The sequence below is a fragment of the Sebastes fasciatus genome, chromosome 16 (assembly GCF_043250625.1).
Source record: "Sebastes fasciatus isolate fSebFas1 chromosome 16, fSebFas1.pri, whole genome shotgun sequence".
NCBI classification, from domain to species: Eukaryota; Metazoa; Chordata; class Actinopteri; order Perciformes; family Sebastidae; genus Sebastes; species Sebastes fasciatus.
Window position 1 is genome coordinate 27,462,024 of NC_133810.1, and position 12,756 is coordinate 27,474,779.

General features: G+C 39.7%; 1 protein-coding gene across 1 annotated transcript in view; it reads left to right on the forward strand.

Annotated features, from left to right (window-relative positions):
• camkk1a (calcium/calmodulin-dependent protein kinase kinase 1, alpha a) overlaps positions 1 to 12,756 on the forward strand; it is a 70,049-nt gene that overhangs the window by 40,147 nt on the left and 17,146 nt on the right. The window contains exons 5-9 of the mRNA XM_074612142.1: positions 5,004 to 5,055; positions 5,770 to 5,903; positions 9,734 to 9,770; positions 10,105 to 10,126; positions 12,461 to 12,549. Coding sequence (XP_074468243.1) covers positions 5,004 to 5,055; positions 5,770 to 5,903; positions 9,734 to 9,770; positions 10,105 to 10,126; positions 12,461 to 12,549 — 334 coding nt within the window. The remainder of the gene's footprint in view (positions 1 to 5,003; positions 5,056 to 5,769; positions 5,904 to 9,733; positions 9,771 to 10,104; positions 10,127 to 12,460; positions 12,550 to 12,756) is intronic.

A 12,756-nucleotide genomic window follows, 5' to 3' on the forward strand; every position in this document is an offset into this window, starting at 1 on the left:
TGTTGTCCAACATATCAGCAGATTATTAAAGGTCTTTGAATCCTGCATGTGTTTGTTGTGGCTTCCTTTGTTGTATAATTACCGGGATCACAATTTGATTGTCAGGCTTCCAATTATGACGCAGGCCGTTCATCAGCCTCAGGGGCCAAAATAAACGAGATTTGTGCGTCATTCACTCAACTCATTTCAAATCGGTGGAGCGATGAGTTTAAAGAGCTAATTATTAGCAGATATTTGGTCTCATAGGTACGCACACAACAGCTGTACATGGAAGCAGCATTCTGGGACTCTTTTTGTGAGGCGAAAAAAACTAAAATAAATAACCCACCTTATTTTTACTCAATGATCACTCCAGCCTCAGTGATAGCCACCAGGATAGCAATAGATAGAATTTAACTGCTGCTAAGAAGACCATAATACACTCATGGTTCTCCCCTGAGCCTCCATTGATAAAAGAATGGTTGAATCATTTTAGGGATATTGCTCTCATAGAAAGATCATTATCTGTAATTCATAAAGCGCTGGCATCCGCTGTAGAGGCCTGGGATATACTCATTGGTTCTCTTTTGAATCCACATTTTCTTGCACAGATATAATGTGTCACTTTAATAGAATGTAAGAAGACCTAAACTCATTATCTAGTGTCTGGGAATTTTATATTGTTTTTAAAATATAATTTCATTTTTTATTTAAATTTTGACTTTGAATGTTATGTATTTATTTATTGCAAGGCAATAGAGTGGCGCAGTGATGACGTATTTTTGTAGGCCAAGTTAGCATCGCCGTGGTTCCCTCTACAGAAAGCCAATACGATTTTTCGATTGGGTTTTGGAAAATTATTTTTTTATTCCTTTTTTTTCAAACATAGAATAATAAACATAACAACATAACACCGGTGCCATAATACAAAAAATATATTTTACATTTAACATTTAATATATATATATATATATATATATATATATACACATCGCTTCTCACTCCCACCCCGAGAGTTAGCGTTACAGAAAAAAATATATAATAATAATTAATTAATTAAAAATTAAATTAAAGAAATTAAAAAAAAATTAAAATCATTTTAAAAATAATTTAATTAATTAGTTAAAATTAAAGGTAATAAGTACTACAATAATATAATTTATGGTAGTAAGATAGAAACCTTAAAAAATACGTAACTAATAACGTAATTAATTACTTAATTGTAAAATTATTATTATTTTATATTTATATCATTATTTTCTATGTGCTGTTTTGTTTTTGTTTTTTACAATTTCCACTGGGTTTTGGATTATTGCAGAAAATAAGCTCGGTGGCAAACAAATATTTATTCTACTCACACATTTTGTTCAATAAGATAATCTCCAATAAATGAACACCTCTTCTATGATTTTTGAAGTGTGAATGCAATCACCAGAAGTAAAAAGCTAACGTTAGGCTGAAGATAAACTACACCAGGGTCACATGAGGCTGTAAAGGCAGACGAGTCGATGTGATGACGTTTAGTAGTGTCATTTAGCCGCTTGTTAGCAACCGCCTTTTTAAGACATATAAAAGCTTCCAAATTCACAAGTGGGGTATTTATTGATGTATTTTATGTCGTAGAACACAAAAGTAAATGTTCTTGATCTCTCGTGGTGTCAACACTCAGTGAAGGTTAGCTCACTCAACCTTTATTTGACATTTGATGAAATGACATTTTTCATCTCTTGGCAAACTCAAGGCGCCACGGAAGTCTTGTTTACTTAGAAAGACTTGTTTGTCTACAGATGAGAGTTCTGAAGAATTCAGAAAAAGGAACAATGGCACAGTGAGGGAACAGTATGGCGACTGACATCATACTTCTCAACCTTTTTAAGTTTCACCTCCTACAAAATAAAGTTCCTGCTGTCGCGCTTTTGGCTGCCTTCGATCAACACCACATACCACTCATCATCAGGTGGTCTTTAACTGAACTCACACTACTTTTGAGATTGTGTTTTTTCCACAGTTATTGCCATACTTTGCTGAAAAGAAAAATATAGTCATTGCCAATTTCATGTCTGTTAAAATACATTTACTGTGAGTAAAAGTGCGATGACGCACCTCCACTACGCACTGTCAGAAATTTTGGCTTTTGAGATGGCAGCTATTTACTGGAGCTCCACCATCAGTCCCAGAGTCTGTAATGAACTGTGATGTGAATAATGTAATTGTCAGAGTGCCTGTATGGCGATGTGAACATCTGAATATTGCTAGACAATTTTTAACTGTTTGGTGACTGTGGCTGAGTCACACACACACACACACACACACATAGGCAGCAGAACACCATAGAAACTACACACAGGGGAGGATGTGCTTTCTTGCCAAACCTGGTTTCTGTATTTAACCCTTTGAGACCCACAATAGACCTGTTTTTGTCCTTTTTAGGGTGGTACAGGGGGTCTTTAGGGGGAGATAGCAGGTCAACAGTAGATGTCACATGTAAGTGGTGTATGTCATCTAACCTGAAGATTAATTTGAGATGCAGCTCTTCTAGTCATAAATCAGAAATAAATTAAATAATTAATTAAAATTAATTGTGAAAGTGTATAAGGGTTTAGAACATTATGATAGAAGTATATGATAATCATCCCCATGCTCTATTATGTCTCATGAGTTGTTGCAGCAATTTGTGAGTTGACGTTAAGACACCAAGACCTTGAGGAACACCATAGAAAAAGACGTGCTGTGATTTGGTATCAAAAACTTTTGACATTTGGAGATTTCTGCGATTTGATGGCGAGCACTTCTGTTCTGGAAACTGCTCAGAAACCCCCTTATTGACAATCTACCTAGGAAAGCCATCCATCCTCTGAATGCTCTAGGTCTCTAGTTTGTGGCTGTAAAGTTTCATGAGGCTGTGATTATCCTAGAGGTCACCACAGGTCATTTTATACAGTGAGGTCAAGTTTAAAAAAATAGCCTCACTACAATGAAATGGCTACTATGGGGACTAACATCATCACACATGAATACGGTTGGTCTCATTGGATCCACAAAAGTCTCAGCTATTATTCATATTCAAATACAAAATTTTAGACTTGGTGAAAATAACACATTCAAATACTGCATTCAAATAGCTGCATGTTTTTTGCCCCAAACTGCATGTGATTATCATAAAGTGGGCTTGTCTGTAAAGGGGAGACTCGTGGGTACCCAGAGAACCCATTTTCATTCACATATCTTGAGGTCAGAGGTCAAGGGACCCCTTTTGAAAATGGCAATGCCAGTTTTTCCTCGCCAAAAGTTTGCCCAACTTTTGGAGCATTATTTAGCCTCCTTCGCAACAAGGTAGCAGGACATAGGTTTTCTAGCTTCATATGATATTTGTATGGTTACTCTAGCTCTAAAAGTGAACCTGCCACAGCCTCTGAAAGACAGTAAAGTCGGTCGGGTTCGCGGGTCTCAGGGGGTTAAAACCACTGTTTTTAAAAGAAACTGCTGAGCTGTACATCAACGGAACAGTTTGTGGTGTTGAAGTAGTAGAAGATGTTCCAACTGACCATCTAAGTAGTGATCAGTGAAATCACGCTGACATTATGATAGCATGGTAGTTCTTGTATTTTGGAGAAACGTCTGACATGCAGTGAGTGTTATTTACTCTTCTTTCTTTGCATAACCAGTTCCTTGTAAGGAGATGTCATGATGACTTTGAGTTTGTTCCCCATCTCACACACACACACACACACACACACACACACACACAGCTGTCCTTTATAAACCGATAGATGCTCTTTTCCATGAAAGATTTATTTGCCTCAGAATCAGGTATTCATGACCTTTTAAAAAAAATAAAAACACAGATAATAAATCCATAACTTTCCATTCTGGCTCTGATGCTGCTGAAGGTTGCATCAGCTATGATGTTTCTAGTTCAATCTTCAAGGTGCTTCATTGTACTGTTGTTCGTTTTCATTTACATTTACTAAGGCTGTCAATCGATTAAAATATTTAATCGCAAATTTGTATCTGTTCAAAATGTACCTTAAAGGGAGATTTGTCAAGTAATTAATACTCTTATCAACATGGGAGTGGGCAAATATGATGCTTTATGCAAATGTATGTATATATTTATTATTGGAAATCAATCAACACAAAACAATGACAGATATTGTCCGGAAACCCTCACAGGTACTGCATTTAGCATAAAAAATATACTCAAATCATAACGTTCCCTTTGAAAGTTACAGTTTTTCCTCGCCAACATTTTGCGTAAGTTTGGAGCGTTATTTATCCTCCTTCTTGACAAGCTAGTATGACATGGTTGGTACCGATGGATTCCTTAGGTTTTTTAGTTTCATATGATGTTAGTATCTTCACTCTAGCTTTAAAACTGGGCCCGCTACAACCTAAAAATCTCCAGTTGCATTAATGCGTTAAAGTAATTGGTGGTGTTAAATCAACTTTGCGTTAACGCGTCATTATCACGTCAACTTTGACAGCCCTAACAGTTACATTAAATCTTAAATAAAAGTGTATTTTATTTTATTTAGGGATGAGAAATGTGACGATACATATCACCACAACGATATAAAAATGTCGATCGTGTATATTTTTGATATCTTTTCTATCGCGATATAGGCTAGGCCTACATTTATTTCTTTTTTTCTCCATAATTGCACTTAAAACTGCATTTTGCACTCTGTTCTTAAAATGAGAAAATAATCAGTACTTTTCATTTTTCCAGTACACGCAGAAGTATACAACAATAGGCTTTTCCATGTTTTTATTTCATAGACTATATGAATTACCAGAAAACATGCTCTACCGTGATATATACCGTTATCGAAATATGAAATGACATATATAGGGATGGAAGGTTTTGGCCATATCGCCCAGCCCTGATCTTTTCTTTACACCTGCTTCCAGTTTTCTTTTCTTTTTGGACAAATAATGAATTCTTGATTGATGTATGGTTCTGCTGTTAATACCAGCTGCATGTGAACACACTGTGATCAAACTCATTTCCCACTTTCCTACAGGCCATGAAGGTGGTGTCCAAGAAGAAGCTAATGAAGCAGTGCGGTTTTCCACGTAAGTCCTTTTCTATTCTTTTAAATAGCCACTCACATTATCACGGTCTGTATGAGTGTTTAATAACTAGGGAGTAACATAATCACAATTACCAACACTGCCATGAAAGTGTGTGTGTCATCTTGGGTTGAATGCCGGTAAATGACGGCGTTAGTCAGCTACAAGTGGTCTGACAATCAGCACATCGATATGTGATTTTTCAAAGCAGCATGATACGACTAACTGAGCTCCTGAGAAGTCAAATCATCTGCGCAGGATTGCAGGTCATTGCAGGTCATTGCAGGTCATTGCAACATTATTCATTGTGTAAAAGGGAACTGGTTTCATAACCATGACAATAAATGACAAAAGACAACCAACAATAGACAAATTTCATAGAGAAAGAGGAAGAGCAGTTACAAAACTCTCCAACATGAAGGACATCTAGAGAATGCCGGGGGCTGACGAATACTACTCATTAGCATGTAACTTAAAAGCAGAGTTGGAAAAGATTTTAGAAACATTTTTTATTATATTAGTTGAAATTCTCATGACATCCCAACAGCAATCAGTAAATCAGACCAAAACCTAAATCATCTATAACCTAAAGATACGCAATGATGATCAGCTACTGTAGATCATCATGTCATATGATTGCTCCTGTCAAGGCTAATCAAATGAATCATTTACTATTCAGTGAAGTTGTGTGTGTGTGGTTTGTGTGGTGGTCTGCAGGTCGCCCACCCCCAAGGGGACCCAAGGCGGCCCAAGGAGAGCAGCCCAAAATCTTAGGACCCCTGGAGAGGGTCTACCAAGAGATCGCCATCCTTAAAAAACTGGACCACATCAACATTGTCAAGCTGGTGGAGGTGAGATTCTCTCTATGTTTTGGTTCTATATTGAACATAAAACAGTAAAGTGTTGGTGCGTTTGCATTCAGAAACCAACCGATGCATCAGTCCTATTTCTATTAGACTTAAAGGACCAGTGTGTAGGATGTAGTGGGACCTAGCAGTGTGGTTGCAGATTGCAACGGACGGACGATCGGGTGTCAGCTCAGTGCAAAGCAGCGGAACAAAAACACAGACACATCTCTGACAGTATGATAATAATGCCCTTTGCGTGCCTAGTCTGATAGACTGGAGATATGTGGCCTATAAACAAGATATATTTTAATAAAATACAGTTGTACCGACAGAATACAATAGAGCACAGAGGCCGTTTCCATGCTGACAAGCGCTTGCATCTGCCTGTCTATTCATATGAGGAGCGCAGAGACCCGCGGATCCCTGCGGGACATCAGTTGTGTAGGCGGTCCTTAATGCGGCCCATTTGCGTACACACTGCTAAAAGAACGTGGCCATAAGCGGCCCGGACCACCTCTGAATTTGGTCTGAAAGATCCGATCTCATTGCGTCTTGAGTGCGTTCACACCTGTACTTAGAGCTGTCCACTTGTGATCCGATCACTGAGGACGCATATTAATACCAGGTCTGAACAGGGCCTTAGTCTTGTCATATGAATTGCCAGCACACATTTTGTAGCTACACACTGAACCATGTTTCCACACTGTATTTTCCATGTTGTTGATATTTGGAGAATGGCAGTAGGGAAATGTGCCATTTCATAACCGTTTCTCTGATAACAGCCTGTGGACACAACGGGTTGAAATCCTTTGTGGTCAGGATTATCCTCTACCGCTGTGTCTTCAGATAACCTTTCTTGCCGTGTTCCCTGACTCACACTTTGTATTTATGTCCTCTCGGTTTATATCAGGCGAATAAAGGTGGATAAACCCTGCTCTGCCAGGATACAGGTGGGGGAAATGAGATAGATTTACCCTCTAGCACATCTATCACACTTCTATCACTGGACCTTTTATAATATTTTGGCGATAATATTCTGGAAAAAGAAAACGCTTCCACCCTGTAAATAGATTCTTACATTCACAACAGCCAACGCTCTCAAACTGGGTGTCGAGTCGGGGAATTGTGAAGATGGATAGACTTTCTACAGAGGCGGTTGTTTATGAAAGCTGATAGCTGATTTTTCAAGACGTGACTCAAGATGCCCGCCGCTCCCTTGCGATATGATCAGAGTGTTTTTTCCAATCTTGGGCAGAAGGCGGGGGCTCCGCCGTCGTGGTCGGGAGTCAAGCTCAGGGAGCCAGTCGGTAGGAAAGCTGTCTGGCTCGCTCGGGCGTAGTGAGTGCCAGAAATATAGAGTTTTTAAGTAGAAGCACAGTACTTCTGCTCGTGTGTGCTTACACACACACACACACACACACACACACACACACACACACACACACACACACACTCGTATCTTCCCTTTTTTGTCCGCCCTCGCTCTCATAACGGGCATATGTATGTGGGCAATGGGAAAACCTACTTTCCTCCTCTCCATCTCTCTCTGTTCATCCATTTAAATGGGCTGTGCTCGGGTCAGGATCACATCAATTATGGCTTTCCAACGGATTCCTGCGAGACTGCAGTCCAGTCCATCCAATTACGAATAGACTTTTGAAACATGAAAGCCGAAGTCAAATGGAACAGATTAAAAGCGATGAAAGTGATACGGCCATTTGTCACAGACGGTTGGGAAGAGACCGACCCCACTCGCCAAGGCGTGCAGTTGTTATGAGAGAAGACACTTCAAAGTCCCCAAATATGTCATTTCCCCATAAATCAAGATAGCCTTTTAATGAATCCTCGGCGCCGCATTAGTCAACAGCTACAAATATGATTACTAGGCCACTTGCACTTTGCACACGACAGCTCATTCACCGTTTACAGCATTTTGTGCTTTTACTTAGAACAAAGGGAGAAAAACTATGCAGGGTGCAAAAATAATAGTACTTGTTTAAGTGTATAAGACAGTATGAGCCAACATTCACACTGTTTCATGGCCTGTTAGAACTGACGGGAGTAAAAAGTCTTCCTGTTGCTCTAGAGGACATTTCCTGCCCTTGTTTTTCCCACTACTCTGTGTCCTTAGCAGATGTTTACCTTCACTGTGGTAATTTAAATTCACCAGGATGTTGTATTTAAACCGCTGCTCCAGATGGACCTTGTGTGTCCCGTGGTTTGTGGGAGCTGTGAGCTGTAGTAGACGAGCAGAAACATGGACCATGTAGTCCTGTGGGAACATCTGTTCTCCTTGACTTGGCCAAGGCTGGATTATTAACTGGTTTGTGTTAATCCGATTTAATATTTGTGAAACTATCTCCACTAAAGCGAAACATTAAACAGTTAAAACAAAAAGGATCCAGTTACCAGGATTACTCCAAAACTCTGCGATGGATTTGAATGCAATTTTTTGGAGTGCAATGAACAATACATTAGATTTTGGTGGCCATCCAGATCATGATCCAGGTTCAGGATTTTTTTTAAGAATTCCGATCAGCCTGAGCATTAAGACCACAGGGTATAACACATGCGCAGTGTAACTGATGACGCGTTGATGACGCATGACCCCGCCTCCTTCTGAGAGCAGAGAGATACGTGTGTGGATGTGTGGCGAGACTCCGAGGTGCGGCAACTGCTGGCCGTCCGCGGTGAGAAAGAAAAAAGCGGTAGATGAAGGGATGAGAGACAACGTAGTGTAACGTTATACAGACATAACAAGGCTGCCGGTTTGGCTGCCCTTTTTGCCGAAGGCGAGGTAGAAATTCACAATATCCTAATATGTGTGCTTGAACTGCCATCATCAACTTCCAAATGTCCTCACAAATCCTACACAAGATAACTATTGACCAAGTCATGAAATAGCAAGTAAAGCTCATCTTGGTTTACTGTTTACAGCTGAAATCAGACCCGTCTCTTCATAGGAATCATCGGGGCCCCGCTCCAACGCTGTATCCAGTTATTTTTATACATACGTGGTTCTGCTAGTCGTGGCTGTTGTAGCCTCAAGCAGAAGACATGAGTAGCGGGCTACAGAGGGAGCTCACTTCTTTCTAACTCCACTCCCCCAAGATTATTTTTTTTCATCGTAGTCTTCATCTCCAACCAACACTTTCATTATCTAATTAATTCATCAAACTTCACATAGATCCCTCTGGAGCCACAAAAAGGCTTTGTACAACTTTTTTCCACACATGCATTAGTACTCCCCAATACCTGTCAACCCACTTTGATGTGTAAAATAGGTGGAGTTCCCCTTTAACCTTGAGTCCCTGTCTTTAGGAGGGGTTTTGTGTCCAAATCTAGCTTTAAAGCCAGGTAGTGTTCTTCAATAGAAGAGCTCTACACACTGAGCAGAGTGCCAGAGGAATTGGGGCTAAAAAGGTTCCCAAAAGCTCACTTTGCCCCGAGGCCCGGTAGCAGGTTAATCCTGTTGTGAATTTGCATATAAACCTGCAAAGCCGGTGTTTTAAATAACAGATCCCAGCAATGTCCTAACTCTTAGGAATTACAAGCCGCTTTCATATAAGAACAAAGTAAAAGGCCAAAAGGTAATTTCCAAGCAGTTTTTAAAGCATCAAGTGCATCACAATCCCCTCTTAGAACTCTGCTCAGTCCTTGGGTAAGGAAGAAAAGTCTTTTGAATTCTGCAGTGTTTTGGTCCTGAGTGCTTTTCGTCAGCATTTCAAATGATCCAGACAAGAAATATAGTTTTTATATAGTTCACACCCACATGCACCTTGAGCTTTTCAAGTGGAAAGCCTCCATTCATGGTGATTATGTTAATGTTGCAGGTGCTGGATGATCCGGCGGAGGACAACCTTCACATGGGTATGTATGCAGACCATATTTTCTTTGTCCAAATCTTTCGCTCTACTTTTCGGCCTCTCTCAGCCTTTGGCGCTCGGCACATATGCCACCAACAAGTGCTCATATAACTTATTCATAATTCAGATCTTGCTTCCTTTCACACCACCTCAGGGCTCATTATGCAAAAAAAATCACCTGTGCCAGGTCCCAGTTAGGGCGCGCCTGTATTAGTGTCAAACTTTTAATGTGGCACATTCATAATAGTAATGTGACGCTGGGGTGTTGCCCCGGTGGCAGCAGTGGTCAGCTGAATGAATATTGGTCTTACATGTTCATATTCTCTTTTCTCTGACAGTGTTTGAGCTGATGCGTAAGGGGTGAGTAGAAAACATGTTCCTTATTTTAGATATAATTCATCCTCCTCTACCTTCACCTCCTCATTTCGTCATCCCTCCGTCCCTGCCTCCCTCTCTGCGGTGTTCTCCTTCATTACTCTGAGCTGACACAGTGCGGGGTGTTTGTTCCATCCCCGGCTTCAAAGGGTTTCATAATGTTCTTAGGTTTTCACAGTTATTACCAGTGGCAGTAATCCGTGTAAATGTTTCACGTCCTGATGCTGATGCACAAGCTGTTCCTGCCTACACCACAAAAAGAAAAAAAGAATTGTGATGATCTAATGATCTGAGACCTTTTGTTATTCTAAGAGAATGGAGGTGGGAGGGGGTAGCTGGTATCACTTCACATATATGCATAAATTAGTTATGTATACTTTTGTTCTGTTTGTTAACTTGCTCAAATCATAACATGGCAAACTGCAGCCCAACAAGCAACAACAGCTGTCAGTGTGTCAGTGTGCTGACTTGACTATGACTTGCCCCAAACTGCATGTGATTATCATAAAGTGGGCATGTCTGTAAAGGGGAGACTCGTGGGTACCCATAGAACCCATTTTCATTCACATATCTTGAGGTCAGAGGTCAAGGGACCCCTTTGAAAATGGCCATGACAATTTTTCCTTGCCAAAATTTAGCGTACGTTTGGAGCGTTATTTAGTGTCCTTCATAACAAGCTAGTATGACATGGTTGCTACTAATGGATTCTTTAGATTTTTCTAGTTTTATATGATACCAGTATCTTCACTCTAGCTTTAAATTTTGCCCACTACAACCTATAAACTGCAATTTGCGTTAATGCGTTAAGGAAATTAGTGGCGTTAAAACGAATTTGCGTTAACACGTTATTATCGTGTTAACTATGACAGCCCTAAAACAAATTATAACACTTTAATGTATCCCTCCTATTTAGCATTTATAAGCACTATATAAAAAAATCAATACGTGGGTATTAATTAAAAACAATTATTACATTTACTACAACACATTGTAAAATTGTGATCCGCTGATAAATATCGTATAATTCATCAAGAAAAATGTTTGATTTTGTAAAAGTTCAAAAGAGAAAGAAAGAAAACAAACATTAAGCATTAAGTGAAATTCAGAATTGTTTTGATGTCTCCAGTTCAAGTTTGTGTTTGTGACACGACCACTTATACGCAAATGTTAAAATATTCAATGCTATTTTGTTAAATATTGTTAGATGGTATTACTTGTCTACACAGCAGGAATTTTAGACATTTAAATTGAGACATAAAATGTCTATATATCTGCTTAATGTGTGTGTTAAGTAAGGGATAATGTACAGCGAGCCGGTCATTGTTGTGAAAGAATCCCCGACAGGGCGATGCTGCACTCTCACAACGCCCTGAAGGGGATTCTTTCACAACAATGACCAGCTAGCTGCACATTATCCTGCTTATTACACGGCTACTTACTTAAGAAATCAATATTTTGACACAAAAACGGGTCCGCCAGAGTCTGACATCAGAGCTGCGCCCATAGCAACGGTCTGTTATAGAGAAGTTACAGTTCACAGAATGCCATGATTGACGAATCAGAATCAAGTATTCAACACAGCTGTGTAATAATAATCATATAATAAATGTTTACATACTGCTTATAATTTCTAAATTGGGATGGAGTTGTAATTAAAAACTCAAAACACAATCAAGAGATGATGAAAAAAGTCTTTTGGCAATGCACCGCTGTTGAAATAGTCTGTTCCGCATACGTATACCTTAGTACACGAGGTTGTGATGGATGTTCTACAATCAGCAAACTCATACAAAACAGAATTGTTGGAACAGAGAGCGGTTGTTCAATTCATGCTGTTCTTAATGGTATCAGCTTAGCATGGTTGATCTCTGCTTTAAACAAGAATCCCTTGTGTTCATGTATATGAATAAAAGTGCAGCTCCTGGAGGGATAGTAAAAATGTAATTCCCTTTTTTAAGCACAATTAAACCGGGGAACAGCGGTACACTGTCACAGAATATGAATAATGAAAGCTTGTTCTAACCGTTTAGAATACAGTGGTTTATTTATGTCCCGAACACTCATCCAGACAGATACTCAGTTGTTTTTGGTGCTGTTGGGTTTGGGATCAGAGATCTTTATCACACATTCTGAGTATCAGCGGTGTTTGATCAGGATGTTTTGTCTGTTTATACGTACATCTGTGTTTTGTCTCGACATTTGGAATCTAATCCCTGTGCTAATGATGAAACAACTGACACACATAATCTGTGGATTTGTCTGCCTCGCTGTCTGTCTGTTTGTTTTCTTCACTACCCGTGTGTGTGTGTGGATTTGTAGCCCGGTGATGGAAGTGCCCGCAGACAGTCCTTTGTCAGAAGAGCAGGCGAGGTTATACTTCAGAGACATCATCCTGGGCATAGAGTACCGTAAGTATCTCACGCAGAACAAGGCCCGGGACGTAAAAATATCCCTCTTTATCGTACCCATTATGATACTATCAAAGCAGAAACATTTGGACCACTGTGTCTTTCCAACAGTATGATCTCTCCCTACTCTTACATGACATTCAACATTTTCCTTTTTCGTCTAAAAGATCACAGTGTTCTTGACCCTCTATTCCCATGTCCCCGGGG